The sequence below is a fragment of the Podarcis gaigeae genome (assembly GCF_964106915.1).
Source record: "Podarcis gaigeae genome assembly, chromosome: 1".
In the NCBI taxonomy this organism is placed as follows: Eukaryota; Metazoa; Chordata; class Lepidosauria; order Squamata; family Lacertidae; genus Podarcis; species Podarcis gaigeae.
Window position 1 is genome coordinate 22,964,315 of NC_139678.1, and position 24,883 is coordinate 22,989,197.

Consider the following 24,883-nt stretch of genomic DNA (forward strand, 5'->3'; position numbering starts at 1 on the left):
GATAGCCCTATTTTCATCAGATAAATACTGGAGGGTATGGAGTTATCTGACCCTCAAGGCATCTGAAGGCAGCCCCTATAGGGAAGGTGGGTTTTTAAATGTTTAATGTTTTATTGTTTTTTATAAATGTTGGAAGCCACCCAGAGTGGCTGGAGCAACACAGTCAGATGGGCAGGGTCGGAAAGGTCAGCCTCTATTCTTGCTGCCCCCTGAACTTGCCTTTGCTATATCTTTTTTTTAAAAAAATGCAGCAAAGGAACAGGGTTCGAAAGAACAGATTTCATCACTCCCCCTCTCTAAAACCCACATAGATCTAGACCTTCTTCAAATGCATATCAGGTGCATGGATTGCTCAACAGATCTGGGTGTCCCAATATGGGTGTAATTTGCCATGTCTATAACAAGTAATGATAGAAGTCTGAGAGATGCAACTCAGGTTACTCACAGTGCCTTTTCTCTCCTCAAGATTGTTATGGACTTGCGCTTGTGGATCTCACCATAACAAATACTCGTCTTGTACTCCTCACCTCACTAGGATTATTTATCAGTGATGATCTGCGCATTGTAACTGGAAAGCTGTTGCAGGTACATATGTGTACTTCTAAATATTCCTGTGTCCCCTTCCCCCAATCATCTAATGTTTTAAAAACCACTGGTAAGCATACTGCGAAAAAACTAAGTTTGGAAGATCTCCTCCTGAAATCTATTAACAGTTCAATGCCATACAGGTCTGCTCAGAAGACAATCGCGTTCAGCTTAAGACTATAACCCTACTATACACATTTCCCTGCAAGTAAGTCCCATTGAACATGGTGAGAACTATGTCTAGGTAGGCACATCTAGGATTGCGTTGTTAATCTGTGTACTAATCATTCTCTCTCTCTCTTGGTATCCAGGACTTCTCCTTTGTGTACCTATTTTTTCTTTGCACCAACAGTAGCTTTGCTGCAATTAATAGATACCTCTTATATTAAGATCAATCTCTGTGGCCCTGCTTCAGGAGTGCTACCTTTAGAAGTGAAGGGGATTGTGATAGGGCCTTTTCTGTTGTAGCCCCTTGTCTTTGGAAGCCTCTCCCCAGAGAGTTTTGCTGGCACCATTGTTGAATTCTTTTTAGTGATGGGTATGGTACTTGATTTCCTTAGGTGTTTTAGCTGTCGGTTTGTAGCTATTGCTTATTTCCTGTTATCTCACAGGAAAAGTACATGCCCTGGCTTGGTTGCCCCAGGCTGTTGGTGGAGACAGGCTTCTTATGTCACTCAAAACAACCAATGACCATGTTAATAATATTGAGTGTAAGTGGTAAATGAATATGTAAAGTAATACACTTGTGAAATTGCTTGTGAAAAGTATGGGAAAGAAAGTGATGATTCATACAATTTGGTCTTATTGTGTTTTATTTCAGTTCAACAAACCAACCTTATGTGGCTTTGAAATGGTGAGAAATTGCTAAATGTTGTGTTGTTCTCTGTGGTGTGTTTTTGTAACATCTCACAAATAATGTTTTCTGAAACTCTTTCTGGCATTCATTTTGTCAGCCATTTAGAAATAAGTGTCCCAAGGATCATAAATCACGTAGTATATGGTTCCTAACAATGAAATCTAGAGACCCTGGTACACTGGGCAGAATGCTAACATTAGCTTAGTATTGACATCAAATGTGTTGTCAGAATGCATTTCCAGCAGGCATTTCCAGCTGCAAGTTCAAATGTAAATGGCAGCACTCTAAAGGAGAGAAAACATAGCAATATTTTGTGACACACACACACACCCCAGCACTGACACAATGCAATCTCTGTATGCTAGGCAACTGACACCTGCAAATCAGCCGTGTTGCTTCCATGCCCTCACCCACCTCGACGACACATAGAAGACAGAAGCTTGCAGGCACACACACAGAGCCCAATAAACATAGCTTTCTAGCGACAACACAATTGACAGGAAAACTCACAGGAATCAGTTGCTTGATAGCCAACGCCTTGCTTTTAATATTCTCCGAAGACACTGAACTTCATTTCTCCACCCCCACCCCACCCCACCCCCCATGCCGACCAACTACATGGTTTGTAGACAGGGGAATTATTGGGCTGTCTTTGTTTTTATTTTTATTATGTAACCTGCGTTTTTTAATTGAAATTTATTGTTGTGAACTGCCCTGAGATCTGCAGTTATAGGGCGGTATATTACTACTACTACTACTACTACTACTGGTTTATCACAGTCGCAGTTCACAGAGGAATTGCTGTGCTGAGGGGTGTGTGTAGATGAACTCTTTTTACTCTTGTCCCAGTCACAGACTCATCCTGGAGATTGCTGGAGTAACAAGCTGAATGAGGGTTGGAGGAAAGGATCCCTCTTGGTCCATTCCCATTAATACAGAGAATAGAGCTATAACTCACAAAAACGTTTGTAAATTGCTTAGAGGCTATTGCAATTAAGCAGTATATAAATTACTGTGATAAAACAGTGAGTTTTGAAAGCAAGACACAGGATACTGCATTGTATAGTTCCAGTTGCTAGTTTCCACTTGTGTGCTATAATTTCAGAGGACAAGAGGAATTGGGTCCCATTGAGGCCATATAGCTATCCTTTGATCTGTGAATTCCCTGACAAGGTTATATAAACAGCTGTCAATGTGTTAAATCAGAATTCTGTGCTGCATGAGAAGAACAGAAAGAGGCAGTGTGGTAGTAGTTTTGGGGAGGCATTTTGTTTCATTTGGCAGGAGCATTTTCACTTAAACCCTTTCTTTTCTCATGACTATCATTGGGAGCTGGAATGAGATCTTGGGGAAGTTGGTATCTCAACTACATCTTGCTCTGCTTCTGACATATCTGTAATTCTGTCTACTTTTGGCCATCAATTCTCTTGAGTTGTTCCACCACCAGCACCACTACTAATATCACTGGCATTGCCACTAGAAACTAGAAAGCTAGTGCTGACATTTTACAGTATTGTCCACTGTCTTCCTTGGCTCCACAGAGGTTTTTAGGCAATGTATGATAGAAAGGACGACTTGTGCCTCAGCAGACCCTTTCAGAATCTTAACAGTTATACTATGTGAATTCACTTGGCATGCTAAGTATTTCCTTGTCTTTTTCCGCCCACAGGATGATTATCTTAAAGCTGAAATATGGTACAACAGCCAGTGTCTAGCTAACAAAGAATTATATGAAAGTAAGGAAACCAGGGACTCAGCTAGATTGGTAAAGAAGTGATTTATATGCGTTGTATATGCAGGTGGCGCTGTGGTCTAAACCACAGAGCCTAGGGCTTGCCGATCAGAAGGACAGCGGTTCAAATCCCTGCGACAGGGCGAGCTCCTGTTGCTTGGTCCCTGCTCCTGCCAAAAGCACATCAAAGTGCAAGTAGATAAATAGGTACCACTCCGGCGGGAAGGTAAACGGCTTTCCGTGCGTTGCTCTGGTTTGCCAGAATTGGCTTAGTCATGCTGGCCACATGACCCGGAAGCTGTACGCCTGCTCCCTTGGCCCATAAAGTGAGATGAGCGCCGCAACCCCAGAGTTGTCCACCACTGGACCTAACGGTCAGGGGTCCCTTTACCTTTACCTATATGCAATATAACATTGTGAGACCATATGGTGATGTTGAGTCCGGTTTTCACCCCTATCGGAGTCCTCTGTTTAAAATTACATTGCACTCAACTAAAACGTTTTCTTGATGTGTCTAGATCCAGCCCAGGTGTGAAGCAAGAAACGGAGAATCTGTAATGTTAAAGCATGTCACTACAGTCCCTCCACCCCCACTTTAAGAATAAAATAAAAATTAAAATCTTGGTATATGTTCACATGGCCTTTTAATGTGGTGGCAATCATTATATATTATTTTGTTGAAATATCTATTGGTGGCCCCCTTGTATCAAGGCTGTGTGCAACCAAATGTGCAAGTACAGTCTATCATAAAATACCATAAAAAATTCAAAATGATCACAAATTAGTTTTAACTGAATAGACTAGAACTGGCCTATAAAAAAGTCTTCAAGAGATGTCTCAAAATTAGCAATGAGGAAGCCTGTTGAACCTCTGCTCCAAGAGGATTCCAGAAAGTGGGACCAGTGATACTAAATACTTGACTTACAACTGAAGCCAGTCAGGCTTCTGAAACACTGGGTAGTCCGGTCTTAAAGTTACCAATGCATGGACTGCAGTGGTCAAACTATCCCTGTATGGGTGCTCCTACCTTACCAGATTAAGCTGGTAAAAGGCAATTCTAGCCACAGAAGTCAATTGGGTCTGTAATGACACAATGTATCCAGGAGTATCACTAAGCTATGTACCTGCTCCTTCAGAGGTAGTGCAGCCCCATACAGAACAGGCATTGGCCTATCTTTCACTGGCCTTTGAAGTGTAAATTTCAAGGACCCACCTTATTTTTGCAATTGTAAGTTGTTTTAATATTGTGTTTTTAAATATATATCTCCTGAACATGGGAGCCCACCAGCCTACAAAGCCTCTGAGGCCTTTGTTTTCCCAGAATTCAAACTCGCTTTATTTGCCCTCATCTGGTCCATCACAGCATTCAGGCACTGGTCCCAGGTCTTGCACAGCCACTCTAGATTCAGTCACAGAATCATAGAATTGTAGAGTTGGAAATAGTCCCAGGAGTCATCTTGTCTCATTCTCTGCAATGCAGGAATCTCAACTAAAGCATCCTCGACAGTTGGCCATCCAGCCTCTGCTTAACAACCTCTAAGAAAGGAGAGTCCACAACCTCCTGAGAGAGTCTGTCCTACAGTCAAACAGCTCTTGCTGCCAGATGTTTCATTGGAATCTCCCTTTTGTTTGTAACTTGAAGCCATGGGTTCTCCAACGTTATGGAGAAATATAGCTGTGTCATCTAATGTCCTAATGTCTGCTTCCAATGTCTTCATGTAGCTGTTGAAAAACATGGGGGACAAAATAGCACCCTGCAAAACTCCATAATGTAAATGGAGGCAAAGAGCGCTCCCGCAATGCTTTCCTGCAATAAACCAGCTCAAGCCACAGAGCATGCCTCTCCGCTCATATACACTTATATATTTTAAGGCATGTCACAAAAATAATTTCAAATTTTCACCCTGAGTTCTTTTTAACTGTTCACATGAAGCTGGGTTGATGCCTTTTGTAAACTATATTTTAGAAGTGCAAGCACTGAGTTGTAGCTAATATATTTCTGCTTTTCTTGCAGCGGACTATGTTGGTCTGTCATTTAACAAAGATAAGTCATTGAGCCAGGTAAGCCAAATGACAATAAAACCTTATGAAAATTTGCTGACATATAGTTGAGGTTTGGTGCATTCTGTTCAGTACATAATTTGACTTCCTGGCCACCTTGGCAAATTAATTGTCAGAGCTGCCTCTAGGTCCCAGCTCACAGAGGACCAACGCCCGGTTGATGTAATGTACAAAAGTCTTTATTGAAGTTTAGTTTCCATTTCAAACCCCAGAGCGTGCAGCCCTACGTCTTGACTCTAGATCGGCGAAGTCCCCTCTGAGTCACTATCCCTTCCGCACCAGTTTAAGATCCTAGCCCGGCTCCACCTCCTGCGCTGTTCCTTCCTCCTCTGGGTCCTTCTGCCCCTGGGGTTTCCTCCTTCCTGGACTCTTCTGACGCTGACCCCCCTGAGTCTTGCCCTTCCTTCCGGCAGGCTTTAGGACCTGGCTCCCTATCCGGGCTACCTGCTGTGCCGCTCGCCTGTACATTTGAACTTGGCGCGTGCGCTCAGCCTGTGACTTTCCTCTTGACCGTTTCCCCGCTCTCCGATGGAGGCGTGGTCAATCCTGACTCATCTCCTCTCTCTGGTGGTGAGAACACTGGTCCCGATGCCTGGGACTCCTCCCCCCCACTGCGCTCTGGTGGGGAAGCTGGTCCTGATTTCCAACTGCTGCTCAGGGAGTCCCCGCTGGCCCCTTCCTTCTGGGGTTTCCCCCTTGGCACCCCCCTTGCCCTGGCCATCGGCGCTCCTTTCTGTGAATCTTCCGATTCGCTGGAGAGACTCGTGGAATCTCTCTGACCACTGTCACTGCCTACACCCCCCTCGGATTCCTCCTCCTCGCTCTCCATTTGCTCCAACTCCTGTGTCTCTGCTCCTGAACCCCTGACATCCATCCCCCCCTCGAAGCCCCCCCTTCCCCACTCCCCCTCTTCAGGTGCGGGTTCCGGGAGCTCCAGTGTTGTGGGGGTGAGCGCTGGATACAGTTCGTCCCCCGTGGCGTGCCGCCATCGGGATAAGTCCGGGAAGTCCTGCATGGGCTCATCGACGGCGATCTCCTCTGCTTCCATCTCTTGGGAGGCGTGTTCGAAACCTGGAGCCACCCCCAGATCCCCCAAGATCCCCTCTTCCCCTGGTTCCTGGGACGACACTGCGTGCCAAGGTCCCTTCGGCAGGTCTCTGCGCCAGCCCACTTCGGGTTGATCCTCCCACCGATAAGACCCTCCCGTGCCAAACCCTGAGAGTGATCCCTCTGGGGAACTAGTCCCCGGAGTCGTCTCCTCAGCTGATGAGAAACCCTGGAAAGTGCTGGCTGAGAGTGTGGGCGTGAAAAGATATTCGTCGAAATAATCCGCTGGCATGGGTTTGTGCGGGAAAATGATATGGAATTCTTCCTTGAGCCACTGCTCCTCCACTGCATACTCCGGCACCCACCTGTTGGCGCTGGCTGGGGTGTCTTCTGTGGCGAGGAGATATTCTATCCCTTCCTCCCCCCACCTCGAGTCTAAAATCTCTGTGGCTTCATTGAGTGGCTCCTCTCCCAGCGACCCCCCCTTCTCAGGTGCCCCCCTGAGCGGTTCTGGTGCTGTCCCTGGCGCCTGAAACCTGTGAGGTGCCTTGTAGGGCGTTAGCACTGATCTATGAAAGACCGGGTGCATTCTGGATCCCTCCGGGAGTGTCAACCGGGAGGCCACCGGGTTGATCTGTGCCTCGACTTGGTAAGGCCCTAGCTGCTTGTGCCCGAGCTTCTTCTTGGCTAATGATCTGGCCGGGACTGCCTGGGCTGCTAACCAGACCCAGTCCCTCACCCGGATGTCCTCCCCAACTCTCCTGTGTCGGTCTGCCTGCACTTTGTAAGCTTGTTTTGCTAACTCCAACTGCCTCCTGAACTGCTCGTGGACCTCCTGTAACTCCCCTGCCACGGCCTCTGCTCCCTGCGGCTCCCCCTCCCTCACCTTCTCTAAACCCGGGAAGGTTCTGGGATGCCGCCCATTGTTGGCGAAAAACGGTGTCACCCCCGTGGACACGTGCTTCGTGTTGTTGTAGGCAAACTCGGCCAGCGGTAGGTAGTCCACCCAGGTCGATGGCTGCTGGTTCGCGTAGCATCTCAGGTACTGCTGCATGACGGCGTTGACCCTTTCTGCCTGTCCGTTGGTCTGCGGGTGTCTCGCCGACGCCAGGTTGACCTTGACGTTCAGGATGCCCATCAGCTTCTGCCAGAAGTTGGAGATGAACTGGCGCCCCTGGTCGGACAGGATAGACCGTGGTAGGCCGTGCACCTTGAACACGTGGTCTATGAACAGCTTGGCTGTCTGTTCCGCTGTGGCCACCTTCGCGCAAGGAATGAAGTGGGCCATCTTGGTGAACAGGTCTACTACCACGAGTACCGCTGTCTTCCCCCTCGAGCTGGGCAGATCAGTGACAAAGTCCAGAGCCACCCTCTCCCACGGTTCGAACGGTGTCTGTAGCGGTTCCAACAGTCCCGCCGGTGGCTTGTGTACCGGCTTGGCCCTTTGGCAGGTATCGCACCTATTGACATAATCTGCGACTTCCCCCCGCATCTTGGGCCACCAAAAGTCTCTGGCTACTAATTCCACCGTCTTCTCTTTGCCGAAGTGCCCAGCACTGGGCGCGTCGTGCAACTGTTGCAGTACTCTCGCTCGGAGGTCGTCTCCTGGCACGTAGAGGGCCCCTTTGCAGATGAGCAGTCCGTCACTTATCTGGAACTCGTCGCCCCTCGCTGTGCCGCTGCGCACCTCCTCCATCTTGGCTCGAGCGAAGGGGTCCGTCTGCAGCACGCAACGTACCGCGTCCAGGTCCACTGTGGCTGAGGCGCATGCCCACGCTTCCGGTGCGAAAATGTGCTTGGCCGCCGCCGGTGCCTCTTCCTCTAGATACTGCAGTTTCCTGGATAGCGCATCCGCCATGATGTTGCTGTCTCCCAGGATGTATTCTATCCTGAAGTCGAAATCTGCAAAGAATTCCGCCCAGCGGATGTGCCTCTGGTTCAGGAACCTCGCCGTGCGCCAGTATTCCAAGTTCTTATGGTCCGTGCGGACCTGCACCATGTGTTTGGCTCCGATGAGGAAGTGCCGCCACGCCTTGAAGGCTGCATGAATGGCCAGCAACTCCCTGTCCCAGATGGTGTAATTCTGTTCCGACTTGCTGAGTTTCCTGGAGTAGAAAGCGCACGGCCTCCAGTCCCCCTGGTGGTCTTGCTGCAACAGGACGGCCCCCACGGCTCTGTCTGAGGCGTCTGTCTCCACCCTCATGGGCCTGGTGGGGTTCACATGTAGTAGTTGTTCTTCAGACGCGAAGAGACGCTTGAGTTTCTGAAAGGACTGCTCCGCCTGCTCAGTCCAGATGAACTTCTTCTTCTTGGAACTGAGGGTGTCGGTGATGGCCACCGTCTGCATAGCGAAACCCTTGATGAATTTGCGATAGAAGTTGGCAAAGCCGACAAACCTCTGGACCTCCTTCCGATTGCGCGGGCTGTTCCAGTCCAGCACCGAGCGGACCTTGGCGCTGTCCATGGCGAGTCCCTTGTCGGACAGCTTGTAGCCCAGGAAGTCCACCTCCGTCCTGTCGAACTGGCACTTCTCCAGCTTGGCATAAAGCCTGTGGTCCCTCAGCCGCTGCAGAACTTCCTTGACATCTCTCTCGTGGGCCTCTTGCGACTCCGAGAAGATCAGGATGTCGTCCAGGAAGCAGACGCACTTCTTGTAGAGGAGACCCGCTAAGACGTGGTGCATGAAGGCCTGAAAACAGTGGGAACCATTCTGCAATCCAAAAGGCATAACTCTATATTCATAGGTGCCCAGCAGCGTAAACATGGCCGTTTCCCACTCGTCACCTTCCCTCACTCGTATGAGATTGTACGCTCCGCGTAGATCTAACTTAGTAAAGATGCGACCCTTCCTCACCATCGCCAGCAGGTCGTCGATCTTGGGCATGGGGAAGGCTGAGGGCTTGGTTTTCGAGTTCAAGATTCTGTAATCAACTACCAGCCTCTTTTGGGGCGTGTCCCGCTTCTTCACAAAGAACACGGGACTGCCCCCTACCGCCTTGGATTCTCGGATGAATCCCCGCTTCAAATTGTGATCTATGAACTCCCTGAGTTCCTGCAGCTCATCCTCAGACATGGAATACAGTTTCCCCGTTGGCAGCGTCGCCCCCGGCAGGAGGTCAATTTTGCAGTCGTAGGGTCTGTGGGGAGGCAGCTTGTCTACTTCCTTCTCGCAGAAAACCTCCAAAAACTCTTTGTACTTGTTGGGTACTGCTTGCAACGTGCCTAAGTTAAGCTGTGGTCCATCCTCGTGCCCCTCCTCTTCCGCGTTAGCGAGGATGCAGTGTTCTGCGCAGTAGGAGGAGCCGAAGGTCAGTTGACGCTGGTACCATGCTAATGCCGGGCTGTGCCTGTCCAGCCAACTCATGCCCAACACTATGGGCGTGTCTGACAGGTGGGTGACATTGAAGCTGATGACTTCGCGGTGATTACCAATTCGCATCACCATTGGAGGTGTCTGCTGCAGCACTTGCCCTCCTAGTAGCTCTCTGCCGTCCACCGTGACTACTTTCAGGGGCATCGCGGCCGGCAGGAGCGCCACGTTGTGTTGTTTGAGAAAATCCACTCCGATAAAGTCTGCATTGCTGCCAGAGTCAATGGTAATAGGGACTTCCATGGTGAGCCCATTGGGAAGCTGGAGGGATGCGGTGAGCTGCACCACTGGTTTGGGTGGGAGGGGGTCTGTGGGCTGTAAAATTCCTGGGGACTGCTTCACTGACTTGTCTGGCTGGGCCCCAGTGCCTCCGATTCCAGCCAGACCATTCCGTTTCCCTGCTGTGGTGCATTCTGCTGAACTGATTCTGTTACTGTGGCTGAGGCTGCAGTGTGCTTGTGAATCCTCCGGGGACACTCTTTCGCCATGTGCTGAGCACTGTCGCAGATGTAACATTTCCTGTTCCCTCTAGGAGGCTTCGTTTTGACTGCTCCCGGCGTTAGGGCTCCGGCTGCTGACTGAGCCTTAGCACCACCTATCTCCATCGGCTCTTCTCCCCCTCCCAGCGGAGGCGTGGATTGAGCGCGCGCTGTTTCCCTGGGAAAGGAGGGCGGTGCTCTTGCTGGCGTGCATCCCCAACGCCCTTCCTCCTTGCTCCAAGGGCGTTCCTCCAGGCGCACCCCAATCGTTAGCGCCCTCTGCACCACATCTTTGGTGGTCTGGGGTCTCTCCCCCCTTGCGATTTCGTCTTTCACAGCACCGTTCAGCCCCTCCCAGAACAGGTCCCTGACGGCAGCTGACTCTTTCTCCCACCCCAGTGCGTTGACCAATGCGAACAAACGGGAGTGATATTGTCTCACAGTGGCTCTGCCTTGTCTCAGTCCATGCACCTCTTTCCTGGCGATATCTACATCAATCTCTGACAAAAAACACACATCCATCGCTTTAATGAAGGCATCCGCCTTCTGGAGGGCTGGATCCTTATCTCTCCAGAGATTGCGCAACCATGCTTTAGCTTCTCCATGGAGATGACTGACTATGAAGCCTACTTTCTCCTCCTCATCTCTAAAGTCCTTCTCCAGCAACTTTAGCGCATAAATCACGTCTGCTCTGAAGTTAGGATACTGCTGCAGATTCCCATCGAAATGAGACACCAGGCTCCCTCCTCTCTTCCCCAGGCCAATCCCCTCTGGTCTGGGTCCCGGCAGCCCCTGTGTAGTCAACGCTTCTAACCTGGCTCGCAGATCCTGGCAGGCAGCCGCTGCTTCCGCCTCCTTTTTCCTGGATGCCAAAATTTCCGCGTTAAGTTGTGTTACTGCGTTCCGCAGACTGGCTATGTGTTCTTCGGTAGTCATTTTGCCTCCTTTTCGTGAGCTCGCGAAGCACCAATCTTCGCCCCTCGCTGCGTTCCCTCACGTTGCGAGGTTTTAAAAGGTGAAGAGAGGGGACTTACTGTCAGAGCTGCCTCTAGGTCCCAGCTCACAGAGGACCAACGCCCGGTTGATGTAATGTACAAAAGTCTTTATTGAAGTTTAGTTTCCATTTCAAACCCCAGAGCGTGCAGCCCTACGTCTTGACTCTAGATCGGCGAAGTCCCCTCTGAGTCACTATCCCTTCCGCACCAGTTTAAGATCCTAGCCCGGCTCCACCTCCTGCGCTGTTCCTTCCTCCTCTGGGTCCTTCTGCCCCCCTGGGGTTTCCTCCTTCCTGGACTCTTCTGACGCTGACCCCCCTGAGTCTTGCCCTTCTTTCCGGCGGGGTTTAGGACCTGGCTCCCTATCTGGGCTACCTGCTGTGCCGCTCGCCTGTACATTTGAACTTGGCGCGCGCGCCCAGCCTGTGACTTTCCTCTTGACCGTTTCCCCGCTCTCCGATGGAGGCGTGGTCAATCCTGACTCATATCCTCTCTCTGGTGGTGCCTGGGACTCCTCCCCCCCACTGCGCTCTGGTGGGGAAGCTGGTCCTGATTTCCAACTGCTGCTCAGGGAGTCCCCGCTGGCCCCTTCCTTCTGGGGTTTCCCCCTTGGCACCCCCCCTTGCCCTGGCCATCGGCGCTCCTTTCTGTGAATCTTCCGATTCGCTGGAGAGACTCGTGGAATCTCTCTGACCACTGTCACTGCCTACACCCCCCTCGGATTCCTCCTCCTCGCTCTCCATTTGCTCCATCTCCTGTGTCTCTGCTCCTGAACCCCTGACATTAATGTTCAGAAATCAAAAGGACAGTTGAGCAAATTTATTACTGGAAGCTTTTGTGGTCGCTATCAGAGCTTTTCGGGAACTGGCTGCCATATGCTACTAGGATAAGTTCAAAGTTCTTATATTTATTTACTAAGCCCTTAGCTTGTAGCATAAGGAGCTTATGATAGCATAAGGAGCATCTCAACCTTTTGATCACTACATGATCACTGAGGTCTTTGGAGGAGTCACTGTTTGGGGTCCCCACACGTCCTTGTATTCACCAAGGGCCATTGGTTCATATTGTGGGTCCCAAAAAGCAGGTTCAGGGCTCCAATCCAGAACAGGCTTCTGATCCAGGCTTCTCAGTCCCACAACAGTTTCTGGCAGAAAATTCTATCAACCTCACTTCAGTTTGCCTCTGCGGATGCTGTGCAGGAAAATTAAGTCACAGGTGAGTGATTTTCAGCAAAAGAAAACTGGTGCCAGGCAAGATGAAGATGAAGGCATTTTGTAACAGTTTTTTCTTCAAAATAAAAATAGCCAGTTTAAACATATACATAGGCCCTGCTTTCTGCCTGCTAGCCATGCAAAAATTCACAAAATGTCCAAATTAAAGAATTATTCTAAGACTCACTATACACTCCACAGATTCAGATATCTGAACATCCGGAGTTTACCCACTTTCTTAATTCCTTGCATGTTTGTACTTTGCTAGTCAGTGGCAGCTGTTTGGGGGAAGAAACCATGCAGGGAGGGAGGGAGCGAAAGATATCAGACAAATCAGAGCAGGAGAGATTCGAAAATTTATTTCCCCCCTTTGTCTTTCTTTTGCTGTTAAGCTGCAGCCATCTCAGGAAGAAACCATGGAGTGACGGGACTGGGGTGGGGGTGGGGGGAGATCTTACAAAAAACACAGTTAGAAACGTTCGCACAGGAATTGATGGAAATGATGTGAATGCTTGCCCATGGAGTGATTTCCAGGGAATGCATAGTGTTTGGTTAGTAGGACCTGTGTGTACTTTTTTAAAAGCATCAGTAATGTGCATTTTGGCCCTTGTCCTTGTAAAATCTTCTTGCTTTGCTTCTTGTTTGCATTTATACAGGAGAGGCCTGCTGAGTGGAGCACTGACACGGCGAGTTGCTGCTACTTACCAGGAAGGAGGACAGGAGGGGCAAGGTAATGGGGAAACCACTGCTGCATGGGTGCATCATCATCAACATCTTCATGTTGGTGCACCGTACAGCTCTGACCTTTCTGTTGCCTTGGCCCTCCACTTCTCCCTCCTGGTCAGTGGCAGTGGCTGTCCTGCTAGGAGGCCAGGTACACACCATTGCCCCTCCCCACTCGCCACTCCTGTATATTCAGAGCTCAGTGGATTCTTTGGCAAAGCTTTTAAGTTCGAACAACGATGTATTTCTAAATCGATTACTTTGCATCCTTTTGTTGTTGTTGTTTTAAAAAAACAGGAATCCACTTGTTTCTATAGCAATGATACATTTCAAAAATGGCACAGCTGCTTGCCTCACAAAATGAAAGGTGAAAGGCACTTATCCAGACGAGTGGTTTCTTTTCTCGTTGATTATGAACAGAACACTGGCATCGCATTGTTATCTCAACAGGTACAGTGCACCAAAGGACTCCTTTTTAATAGATACCTCTGAACAGATGGCAATTTGCTGCTCTAGTTTAGAATCGATTCTCATTTTTTGTGATGTGATTTATGGTTTGGTGAAAGCATTTGAATTAAATTAGAAAGGGGGCAATTCGCAATGGATGGGACAACTGATTGAAAGCCCCCTCTCCCCATTTCCCCTGGCTGACCCACCAATATCAAACCTGTGTCCTGCAATAGCCTCAACTCCCTCCCCACCCCACTGCCAAGCTGGGTGCCTTCAGGAGGAGTGGTGGGATATTAATTAACTAATTAGCACATAAACTTCCACAGTTCACCTAAGTTCACAGGTAGTCTATGAATGCCTTTCTGAAGAATATAGATCCTTCTGTTCCCTTTCAGTTCCATGATTCCAATATATATGTTGGATATTTTTTTCAAAACAATGACCACGGTGATGTTTAAAAAGGAAACATTTTAAAATGAGGCATTGTATCATCTGGTGCTCTGATCCCCGCAATTGTTGTCTTTTCTAAAGCATCTCTTTTTCTTTGTCAGTTACAAATGCCACAGGTGCCTTCTTCCTCCCTTAGAACAATAATTAGGCAATATATTTTTGATTGCCCCTTAGAAGGCAGAGGAAGTGCCCAGATAGATTGCATCTGGGCACCTCTTCTACTGCATTCTTAAGGTCAGTAAAAGTATGTTGTTGTTGTCTAATTGCTCTTGGTCAGTCTTTCCTTCCCTCTGAGGCACGAGGGCATTCAGCTAACTAAACGTCCCGAATCTGGGACTCATAGGTGCCAATTCCCTGGGGCCCTGGGTGCCCAAACCCCCACAAAATTCCCCATGAAGGGGCCGCGCACCCACAAATTTTGGTGTCAGGGCCAAGCATGCTGCATGGCACCCACGACCCTGGGCACCCACGGTCACAGGGCCAAGCTGACACTCCTGCTGGGACTTTGAGGCCTGACTTTGCGGCAACTATCCCTCCCCAGTTCTAACACTCCGCTTGGACACTGTGTTTCTGCTGTATCATTTCTTTCTTTGATAATGCATATGTTTAACTGTGTTTCCTTCTTTTTCTTCCTAGAATCGGGCATTGATATCAGTGCATAAGTTGACAGACGGCAGCATGAATAAAAAAAGAAAATTCCCAGCCTTCTGGTTTCCAGATCCGCGATTTATACCAAAAGGATTGTATTTTCACCCAAACAGCCATTTTCTGTATGCATATGGCAATCAGGTGTGTAAGAAGGAAGGTGTATTAACAACTGGCACATAGTGTTGCAAAGGTGGCATGCCAACCCCCAACCTCTGTCAAGCGGTAGCAAGATTCTGGGGGTTCCAGACTCTCACCCTGCAGCCGTGTTTCCCTTGAGAATCAAGACACAGAAGTCACACGTCCTCCAACATTTCTCCGATGAAAATAGGAACCCCTCATTCCATAACAATAATTCTACTATTTATACCCCACACATCTTACTTGGTTGCCCCAGCACTTTGGGCAGCTTCCAACATATGTAAAAAGATAATAAAACATTAAACATTAAAAAACAACAACTTCCCTATGGATTGCCTTCATACAGCTCGGGGGTTGGATACCATCCAACATTTTCCCAATGAAAATAAGGCTATCCTAAGGAAAAGTGGGATATTCGTGGATCAAATCAGAAACGGGGATGGCTTCTCTAAATCAGGACATCCCTGGGAAATGGAGACACTTAGAGGGTTTGAGTGGAGGCTGTCATAGCTTTAAGAGTTAGGATTTATTCACATAGTTACACCTGAATTTAGATGGAGGGTTTCCAGATCTTAACAGCACAGTTATCTCAAGAGAAGCTTCTCGCCCCCCCCCCCAGCACTGCAGTCCAAGGCATCTCTCCCAGCTTCCTCGCGGCCTGCCTGCCAAGATTGTGCTTCTTTCCTTTTTCTGTTCCAAGCCTCCTGCCCAAAGCCCCAAACTCTTCTTGTGACATCACACCCAGTTACCCTGGCAAGCTTCCAAATTTCGTGTCTCTGTTTATATTTTAGGGGGGGGCGGGAGGGGAGGACAGTTCTCTTGGATTGCCAGTGGCCCCATCTTGTTTCTTAATGGCTCTGTACTTAGCTTGTGGCTAGGGTAATCTTCCTTTGTCCTGCATGATGGTTCAGCCTGCATTTTTACATTGCTAAGCTGTCTCACACCTGGGTTAAGACATCAAACCATTATTAATTTCTTTTTTTAAAAAAATATGGGTGTCTTGACTCTGGTGGGCAGTGAGAGCACACCTTGCTCCAGGAAGAGAAAGTGGTTTGCATTGAAACTGCTGCTACAGCGGAGAGGAAAAGGCTCTGATTTGGCAGCAGTTTCAATGCAAATTTGGGCAGTTGCCTGGGACGGCTCACATGACTGTCCCCTGGCATGGTCATGATGTTGGGTGATTGAAAGGTGTGTTGTCCTGCACACTGGTCAAAAGTTGGCTTGCTGGATGTGCTTGAGTAAGATGCATGTGAGTTCTGCAGGCATGCAACAGAGTTGCTATCCTGTGGGATATATTGTCCAGTGACTTGTTTCTGAATATTCATTCATTTGAGCATAACTCCCAGATCACCCTTATCTTCAGAGTGGTTAATAGTCAGGAGCTAACAGAGAGACAGCCAAACCACCGTTCCTCTCCCTTGGAAGTCAGCATCTATGTGACTTTTTGTAAATATTCGTCAGCATCTTCAAGACAATGTGGTGGGTGCTTCTAGGTATTTCAAATGATGGGGTGTTAGAGGAGGAGGAGTACCTTTGTTGGGGGACACGTTGTGCTCCTTCCGGGGTAGTTTGTCCACCTTCAGTTCCTACCTTGTGCTCAACTCTCACTTGTGGCTCCTATTAGCTGTCAGTATGGCCCAACTCATAGCCACGAACAAGCCTTAGACTTGGTGTTTACCTCTACGGATGTTGGTGATCTGACACTAACTAAAAGCGAAACAAAAGAAGTGCCATGGTCAGATCACTTCCTGGTGCAACTGGACTTCTCCACAACCCTTCCCCTCTGCGGGGAGGTGGGACCGATTCGGATGGTCCGCCCCTGCCACTTAATGGATCCAATTGGCTTCCAGAGAGTAGTAGGGGATGTTTTATCCCAAGTTGATGGCCTTTCAGCTGATTCCCTGGTGGCACGCTGGAATGCGGAGTTAACCAGGGCTAGACTGTCTGGCTCCGAAGCGCCCTCTCCGATTGCATGGAGCCCGGACAGCCCCATGGTTTTCCCCGGAGCTGAGGGTGATGAAACAATCATTGAAACGGCTAGAGCGCCGGTGGCGGAAAACTCTTTCTGAATCAGACCGGACACAGGCTAGACTTCAACGTCGAGCCTACCAAGTGGCAATGGCGACGGTGAAAAGGGCCTTCTTCGCCACCTCCATTGCATCTGCAGAAAACAGCAGCAGGAGACTTTTTCAGGTGGTTCGCTATCTATCGGAACCACCTGTACCACCGGGGCCTGGTAGGGACCCCAAGATCTCCTGCAATGAAAGAGATGACATGTATGATGGAAGGCCAAGTGGTGGGGTTATTCCGTGATACCTGGGGGAGCAGACACCCTCACTCCTGGAGAGGTTGTGTTGATTTTCAATGTCTGCTAATCTTTGCTCGATAAGGCTTTTGGCTGAGCGTAGGTTCATCTTTAAGGAGTCCGCTGCGGAAATTCTGATGCTCAGAAGTTTGGCATGGATTTTTCCTACCCACGGATTAACAAAGTCATCCCGCCAGAGGCACTGAAAGAGGTAATGGTTGGGAAGCCTATGCCAGCTGGACAGCCAATAGCCAAAGACTTGCTTCCAGATGACAGTCTCCAATGATGCAATCCTTAACTCCAGACGTATGGCTGCGTTGCTCACACACATGGGGAGTTTCAGGAGGCGATGGAGAAACTGATTCTGCAATGTCCCCAGCGATGTTAAATTGGACCCTGGGGCCCAGAGCGGGGCAGCATAACAGAGGGTGGTACACCTTCAATGCAGAAGGGATGTGGGAGGCTCCGTCGGCCGCAAAAAATTGGAGTAGAGTATAAAGTATTGTCTGCTGGATCTCTCAGCGGCCTTTGACACCATCGACCATAACATCCTTCTGGACCGTCTAGAGGGGCTGGGAGCTGGGGGCACTGTCATACAGTGGTTCCACTCCTTCCTCCCGGGCCTTGTCCAGAAAGTGGTGGTGGGGGATGAGTGTTCAGACCCCTGGGCTCTCACTTGTGGGGTGCCTCAGGGTTCTGTCCTCTCCCCCATGCTTTTTAATATCTATATGAAGCCACTGGGAGAAATCATCAGGGGGTTTGGACTGGGTGTTCATCAGTATGCAGATGACACCCAGCTCTACCTCTCCTTTAAATCAGAACCAGTGAAGTTGGTGAAGGTCCTGTGTGAGTGCCTGGAGGCGGTTGGAGGTTGGATGGCGGCTAACAGATTGAGGTTGAATCCTGACAAGACAGAAGTACTGTTTTTGGGGGACAGGGAGCGGGTTGGTGTGGAGGATTCCCTGGTCCTGAATGGGGTAACTGTGCCCCTGAAGGACCAGGTGTGCAGCCTGGGAGTCATTTTGGACTCACAGCTGTCCATGGAGAGCACAGGTTAACTCTGTGTCCAGGGCAGCTGTCTACCAGTTCCACCTGGTACGCAGGCTGAGACCCTACCTGCCCACAGACTGTCTTGCCAGAGTGGTGCATGCTCTAGTTATCTCCCGCTTGGACTACTGCAATGTGCTCTATGTGGAGCTACCTTTGAAGGTGACCCGGAAACTACAACTATGCGGCAGCTAAACTGATTACTGGGAGCAGCCGCTGAGACCATATAACACCAGTCCTGAAAGACTTACATTGGCTCCCAGTACATTTTCAAGCACAATTCAAAGTGTTGGTATTGACCTTTAAAGCTCTAAACAGCCTCAGCCCAGTATACCTGAAAGAGCATCTCCATCCCCATCATTCTGACCGGATGCTGAGGTCCAGCGCCGAGGGCTTTCTGGCAGTTCCCTCTGTGAGAAGCAAAGCTACAGGGAACTAGGCAGAGGGCCTTCTCGGTAGTGGCGCCCGCCCTGTGGAACGCCCTCCCACCAGATGTCAAAGAGAAGGCAGCCCTGTTCAGGGAAGTTTTTAATGTGTGACATTTTAATGTATTTTTAATCTTTGTTGGAAGCTGCCCAGAGTGGCTGGGGAAACCAGTCAGATGGGTGGGGTACAAATAAATTATTATTATTATTATTATTATTATTATTATTATTATTATTATTATTATTTGGAGGTCACTTCAGTTCTGCTAACACAGTGGTTTGACCTCACCCCTAGAGGCACATTCCATTGTCTCTCAAGACAGATGGATGCCAACAAAGATCTCATACAATATTCTTTATTGTCTCTCCCCCTCCCGTTTAGGTGTGGATTTCTTATGATGGAGGCACCCAGTTTGCACCATTCTTTACTTTAAATGCTGAGATGATTATACATGTAGATTCATGTGTTTACACCCAAGCAATGATATTTGTGACTGACGCGGCAAACCTTTTGTACACTAAGGCAGGTAGGAAAACATTAAAAAATGGAGTCTCCTGCAGTCTTTGAAGACTCAAATATGAGATTAGGCTAAGAAACCAGGTCCCCCAACCTATGTGTTCTCATAGCTAGATAGGGAGAAACAAGTGGAAGCACCTGATGCACCTAAGGAATTCACTCTCTGCTGGGCAGAACCAGGGAGCCCTAAGGGTGCCCAAACCAAGAACCATGTAGACTAGAGACATAGATTCACTGCATCTTCTATGACTTCTATCTTAAGTGAGATTGCAGGAACTTGGGTGACCAACAGCAAAGGCTATTATCTTGTCTCCTGATGCCCCTATTTTCACATTATTCTCCAGGGAATAAATGCCCTATGCATTCTGCTTGCTGATATCTCATAGTGTAGTATGGTTGGTTGGGATCCAAAGAGCCGTTGCAATCTTCTAGTGGGTCTTAGAAGCTTTAAATCCACTCATTTGTTGCTGCAGCACCCTGCATCTACCCCCACCTTCCAAAACCCTCAATTGCCGACCAATCCATTCAGACCATGAGGCACAAGGAGCTTCTTCCAAAAAGGAACAACACCTCCTTGCATGCTTCAAAGTATTTGACCACATATGACCTTGTTAGATCCTGGCCCTTGGGAACTATTGTCTGAAGTTGCATAATTTAGATATACTTTATCCTCATCAAAACGATCTGTTTCCTCATTGCATTGATTAAATATGGGTTGGAAGAGCTGTTGATCTCTCCAAATATTCACAGAAACCTATTGTTCTAGAATAAACTCATGCTTCCTAAAATAATAAGATTTGATGCATGCCCATTATTTATATTTCCCCTTTTCTGTAGGTACACTGAGATATGCCAAGGTTTTCCCCCCGGCAAAGGGTATCTTCAACATGTACTTTGACCACCTGGGAATATTAAATCATATTTCTCTGAATGATACAATTGACTCATTTGTAAAAGAGACGAGTGTGGATGTGGACACTTTCTTGAAGGTTAAGTATGCTTTTGATGCGTGAATGAAAAATGTCTATGAGATTGTAATAATTGTTGTTCTTGTTAAGGACAAACCTTCACTCTTCCAACATGCCAAAGTAGGAAGCTAGTGCTAGAATGGACACTGGAGTCATTAATCCAGCATTTTTTCACCACTATCTAGATATCCTTATAATAGATTAAATTCTTTTTTAAAAAAGAAAACATTAAAAGTTGATTTCAGAAATGCCACCATTATAATAGGTTAAAGCAAGAAAGATAATTATTTTGTTCCTGAAAAAAAATAGCTGCTCACTGCTTTCTAGGGGGGCGCGGGGGCGACATTTGCGGTCCCTCGAGCTCTGGCCTGACGTGCTCCAGGCATTGCAGGAAATCTCTCCACAGTCCCAGGAACCCTGGTCGATTCCCTGCCAAGAAGGACCATTAAAGCTGGCAGTCTGGGCATTGGCTGTTGCTCCTGCCTGGCCTGGCAGCAACACCTTGAAAGGCAGTGGGCCTCAGCAGCGCAGTCGGGTCCCAATAGCTCAATCCGAACCATATTTCCTGTATATGTGCCCTATATGCCGAAGGAGTGCATTAATGAAACTTTCAGAAAACCATTGAGTTTGCCCCACCTCCTTAGCACAGGCAAAGTCACATAATGCTTCAACTAAGTTGCCACCTTCAACTCCTTCACTTCTTTCAAGTGGGACTTGAAAGTGCTTAGCTTTAACTGACTCCTACCATTATCTTCAGGACCCTGAGCAAATACTGATTTTTAAAAGCATAGTTTTGTACTCATTAGAAATTTAAGAGAAACTAGGGAGAAATTTAGTACTATCAGTATTGTTTTTTGATTACTGCAGCTATGTCTGTGCTGCTTAATTACCAGTTTCATCATCATCAAACCTTTTATTGGCATCACATACCAACATCCATAGCAATCAATACCGAATTCCTGTCAGTGTTTGTAAAAAGCAAAAATAAAGAAGAAAAGGGTTCTGACTTCCCTTTGTCTCCTCAGCCTGGTCCTCGGACCCTTGTCGGCATAAAAGAGTCCATGAGAATATCCTTGCAGAGTTTTATTCTTAAAAGTCCTTGTGCAAAACACGACTGAATAACTATACACACCAGCACTAACCAACCAACCAACCCAACTCAACCTCAGCAACAAACTAACATTTCACACTCTATATATACAAACTGGTGCAAGCTGCTGACTCATGCTGACCCAGCTTTATTCGCATTAAAGAAACAGTGGCCATTTTAGCCGTGACAATTCCCGCCTTCCCAGTGACACAAAACATTTGTTAAATGAAAGAGACAAAGCAATCTAACATTACATCTCTAGGTCTCCAGGGAGATCAGACATCTGCAATGTGTTTCGACGACAAAAAAACAGATAAAGATATTTAGCCACTACCTTGGTGAGCTCCTGATTGTTCCCCAATAATAGAAAATGTATGACCTCTAACTCTGGTTTCCATTTGGGGATGCAGAGTTGATCTAGGAACTGCAGGCGGAGATCAACATATAGTTTACATTTAAGAACAAGTTGCTGTCCCTTTATGTTAAACCGTTGTAGCCCTGGGGAAAGAAAGGGATCTAGCAAAACTTCACTAAGGAGAGGATCTTTATCTGTTGTGAGGCAGATGTTTAACCAGCATGTAAGAAATCTCGCCCAGGCTGCAGTCTCTACCTTGTGTTGACCTCCTCTAGACACAAGCTGCCTGCCCTCATTCTACCGGCTCGGTAAACCCTGGCAGCCAGACTGGAATTCCGTAGAGCAATTGAGTTATAACGTTGACGTTGAAGACCTTGAGGGCAGAAGTGATATGTGAATTACCTCTTGTTATAAAGAAACACAGTTTCTAAGCAATTTCTCTTCTGATTGCTATTATAAATTAAATTATCTTTTTTAAAACTCCTATTTATTCCTAAAATTGTTTAGCAAGTTTTGTATCTATAAACGCATGAAAATATATATATATAATTAATTTTCTCACTTTGTTCCAGGATATTGACTTAGGTTTTGAAGGTCCTTTGGCTGTACAGTATATCACTGAAGAGCAGATGTTACTTTTAAACCACGAGCCACTGATAGCAACAAAACGTGAGAGATTCAGTAGTCTGCAAAGAGGCAAAAGATTAGATTATGAGTAAATATCAATAACAGCATATGTTTTGTTAACAAGCAATGTCTTGTTCTGTTGGGTTTTTCTTTTTAATGTACCCTGCTATTTTACAGAATATAGCAAAATAGCATCTCTCTAATTTGGTTAAATTGTTCAGAGGGTTGCCACTTTCTTGTTCTGCCTGCTCTTAGAACCACTTTGTACTAACATTTGCAACGTATACCGTGTAATACAAGTTTCAAACAAAACTTGTAGGCTTCCTCTGTGTCAGAGGAAATTGGAAATGGTTTCTGCAGTGTGTATGATGATGACATGGTTTCCCATGACTTCATCATCTGGGGGGGACGGGGACCCACCACCACATTTGGGAGCAAAGACTGCTGGAGTCTGCTGTCTTCCAGGGATGTGATATTGCTAGAGCCAGAAGGAACAGGTTCAGATAATATGGCCCATGAAATATTGTACCTACTGGGTGTACCTAACTTGGAGATTAAGGGGTATTTTCGTGTGATTTGATTTAATATTTGTATTCTGCTTTCCCACAACAACTGTTCAGCTCAAAGTGGCTCACAGTAACAATAATACCATTACAAGTTAACAGACATTGTGATCATGGTAGTAAATTCAAAGCACAGGAGAATATAAAGCTAAAGACAAATTCATCAAAAAATTACTACAATTCAATACAAAATCATAGTGATTCAAAAGATCAGAAATAGCTGCTGAACAGCAGCCCTGTGCCAGCTGACATGCTTGAAACCACAATTTTCTCTTAGTACTATTTTCCAGCAAGGGAATCTTAGGAACTAGTCGAAATTCATTAAAATTCATTAGATGTGTGATCTGACATCATCAAGGTGGTATTAAATGTATGCTTCTTTTTAATTTAGGCCAGGAGGATCGTGTATAATCAGAGAGGTTTTTAGGACGCCAGGTCCTCCGGGCTTTATATCATCTGTACTGGTAGATGTTCTAGATCGGTTTCCTGTTGAATCTAAACTTGATAGCCCTTGTACAGCAAATACTTTAAGAGTTTTGCCCCCTACAAGGACCAGTATATCATACAGGCTTCAGCTGACTTCTCCAGGTTTGTGCATCACCTGATAATGAAAAGTTTTTGGAAGGAGGGTCTTTGGCTTATGCTAATCACACTTAAGTGGGAAAATATATAGGAAAAGAATTGTAGGGAATACTATTCGCCTAAGATTGGTTGCATGGTGGTGGCCCCTGCCCAGCATTTCCTAATTTCCTATGTAGCCTCTTTTATATGTTCCTCACCATCCAGTCATTTTTATTTCTACAAGATCCCCTTCTTAAATCAACAGCCAGCCAATCAGTCTCCAACTATGTGTAAATTCATAATTTTCTTATGGAGACAAAATGGCAAAATGAAGGAAGGATATGGACGGTGTATCCCAGAACAGTAAGGTAAGGAGTTAATCTGGTAGCCCCATAAAAAGAAGAGAAAGAGCCCCCAATTTCCAGCCTGTGAATGAAGCATGGGATTTCAGCCTTCACTTGACACTGCCTGCATTTCTGAGGTTTCTAGCAAAATAAAAAGTTTTATGAGCTGTGGGAATTACAGGGCTGCTGTTGACTAGGAGAGCCACACAGGTAGTGGCAGTCTGTCAAAAATTAGGAATCTAAACTTTATGTCAAAGAAGCCATAGCTTCAGGTCAGTTTATTTTTTGTGTAAATTAGACATATTCACAGCAGCAGCAGCAGCAACAACAACAACAACAAAGGGAAATGCAGCTTCTGCACATTGAATGATGTTTTCATTATTTTATTGTTTTCCAGGTCCTTATATGTTCAAACCAACCGATCTTGAGAAAACAGTGGTGATTCCAGGCAGTAGCAGTTTCTTCATTGTTCAAGTTGTGGATGACCAAAATGCTTTAGGAGATGCTACTATGCCTAATAGGGTGCCTTTAAATACAGACATTCCACCTGGGAGGTGGTTCTTGTATGACTTTGGCACTGTAAATAAAAGAAAATGGAAAATTGTTGTTGACATATGTAGATATGCAATACAACAGTTTGATGACCTACCACGCCATGCCATTAAATACTTGGATATTGGGTCAAAGCTGGAATTTAAATTCAGAGTGACTCCAATTAATGTAGGTAAGACTGCATATATTTCTTGTCTCTCTACTCTGTGTATTCTCTATAAAATGTCTGAAAGTGTTTGAAATCATATGAAAGCAAACTCTTTATAAGTTATGATCCTCACTCTAATAATTTAACTGAAATTCAACAAAATGTATTTTACATATATTTTTATCCTATTGACTCCCATCCTGCCTACAGATCTTTCATATGGATTTCTCATTTTGATGTGCTTTTGTACACAGATGTATATGAAATAAGGGTACACTGGAATCAGCCAAAATCCTCAAGTATTTTTCAACCCAACTGCAGTCTCAGAGTGGAGCTAAGTTTTGCCTTTTGTGTGAGGTTGTTCTACAGGAAAGAAATATTGGAAATAACCATCATTCTCATTGTTGTTTCCTTCTGCAGCGTATAATGTGTTCCATAATAGGCTAATGCACATTGTAATTGGAAGGCCTTCTCTACTGGATGTGAGCACAAAAATTCATTTTGACGACAACAATAGCAATTTAATCGATATCACTGTTCATAGTAGATTTTTTGAAAAGGTAACATGCTGCCAGCTCTTTTCAGAGTACCTTGATAAAGTACACACAGCTTTAATGTGCGTTCAGACTCCAAAAA

General features: G+C 46.8%; 2 protein-coding genes across 2 annotated transcripts in view; both read left to right on the forward strand.

The window, feature by feature from the left end:
• Positions 1 to 24,883, forward strand: part of LOC310841298 (cation channel sperm-associated auxiliary subunit beta-like) — a 105,436-nt gene that overhangs the window by 11,625 nt on the left and 68,928 nt on the right. The window lies entirely within an intron of this gene.
• LOC310841450 (cation channel sperm-associated auxiliary subunit beta-like) overlaps positions 1 to 24,883 on the forward strand; it is a 50,303-nt gene that overhangs the window by 8,417 nt on the left and 17,003 nt on the right. The window contains exons 7-18 of the mRNA XM_083732558.1: positions 467 to 585; positions 1,406 to 1,438; positions 3,111 to 3,177; positions 5,188 to 5,234; positions 13,357 to 13,509; positions 14,596 to 14,748; positions 18,905 to 19,049; positions 19,877 to 20,028; positions 22,025 to 22,167; positions 23,034 to 23,230; positions 23,945 to 24,271; positions 24,668 to 24,807. Of these exons, the coding sequence (XP_083588684.1) occupies positions 467 to 585; positions 1,406 to 1,438; positions 3,111 to 3,177; positions 5,188 to 5,234; positions 13,357 to 13,509; positions 14,596 to 14,748; positions 18,905 to 19,049; positions 19,877 to 20,028; positions 22,025 to 22,167; positions 23,034 to 23,230; positions 23,945 to 24,271; positions 24,668 to 24,807 (1,676 nt within the window). The remainder of the gene's footprint in view (positions 1 to 466; positions 586 to 1,405; positions 1,439 to 3,110; positions 3,178 to 5,187; positions 5,235 to 13,356; positions 13,510 to 14,595; positions 14,749 to 18,904; positions 19,050 to 19,876; positions 20,029 to 22,024; positions 22,168 to 23,033; positions 23,231 to 23,944; positions 24,272 to 24,667; positions 24,808 to 24,883) is intronic.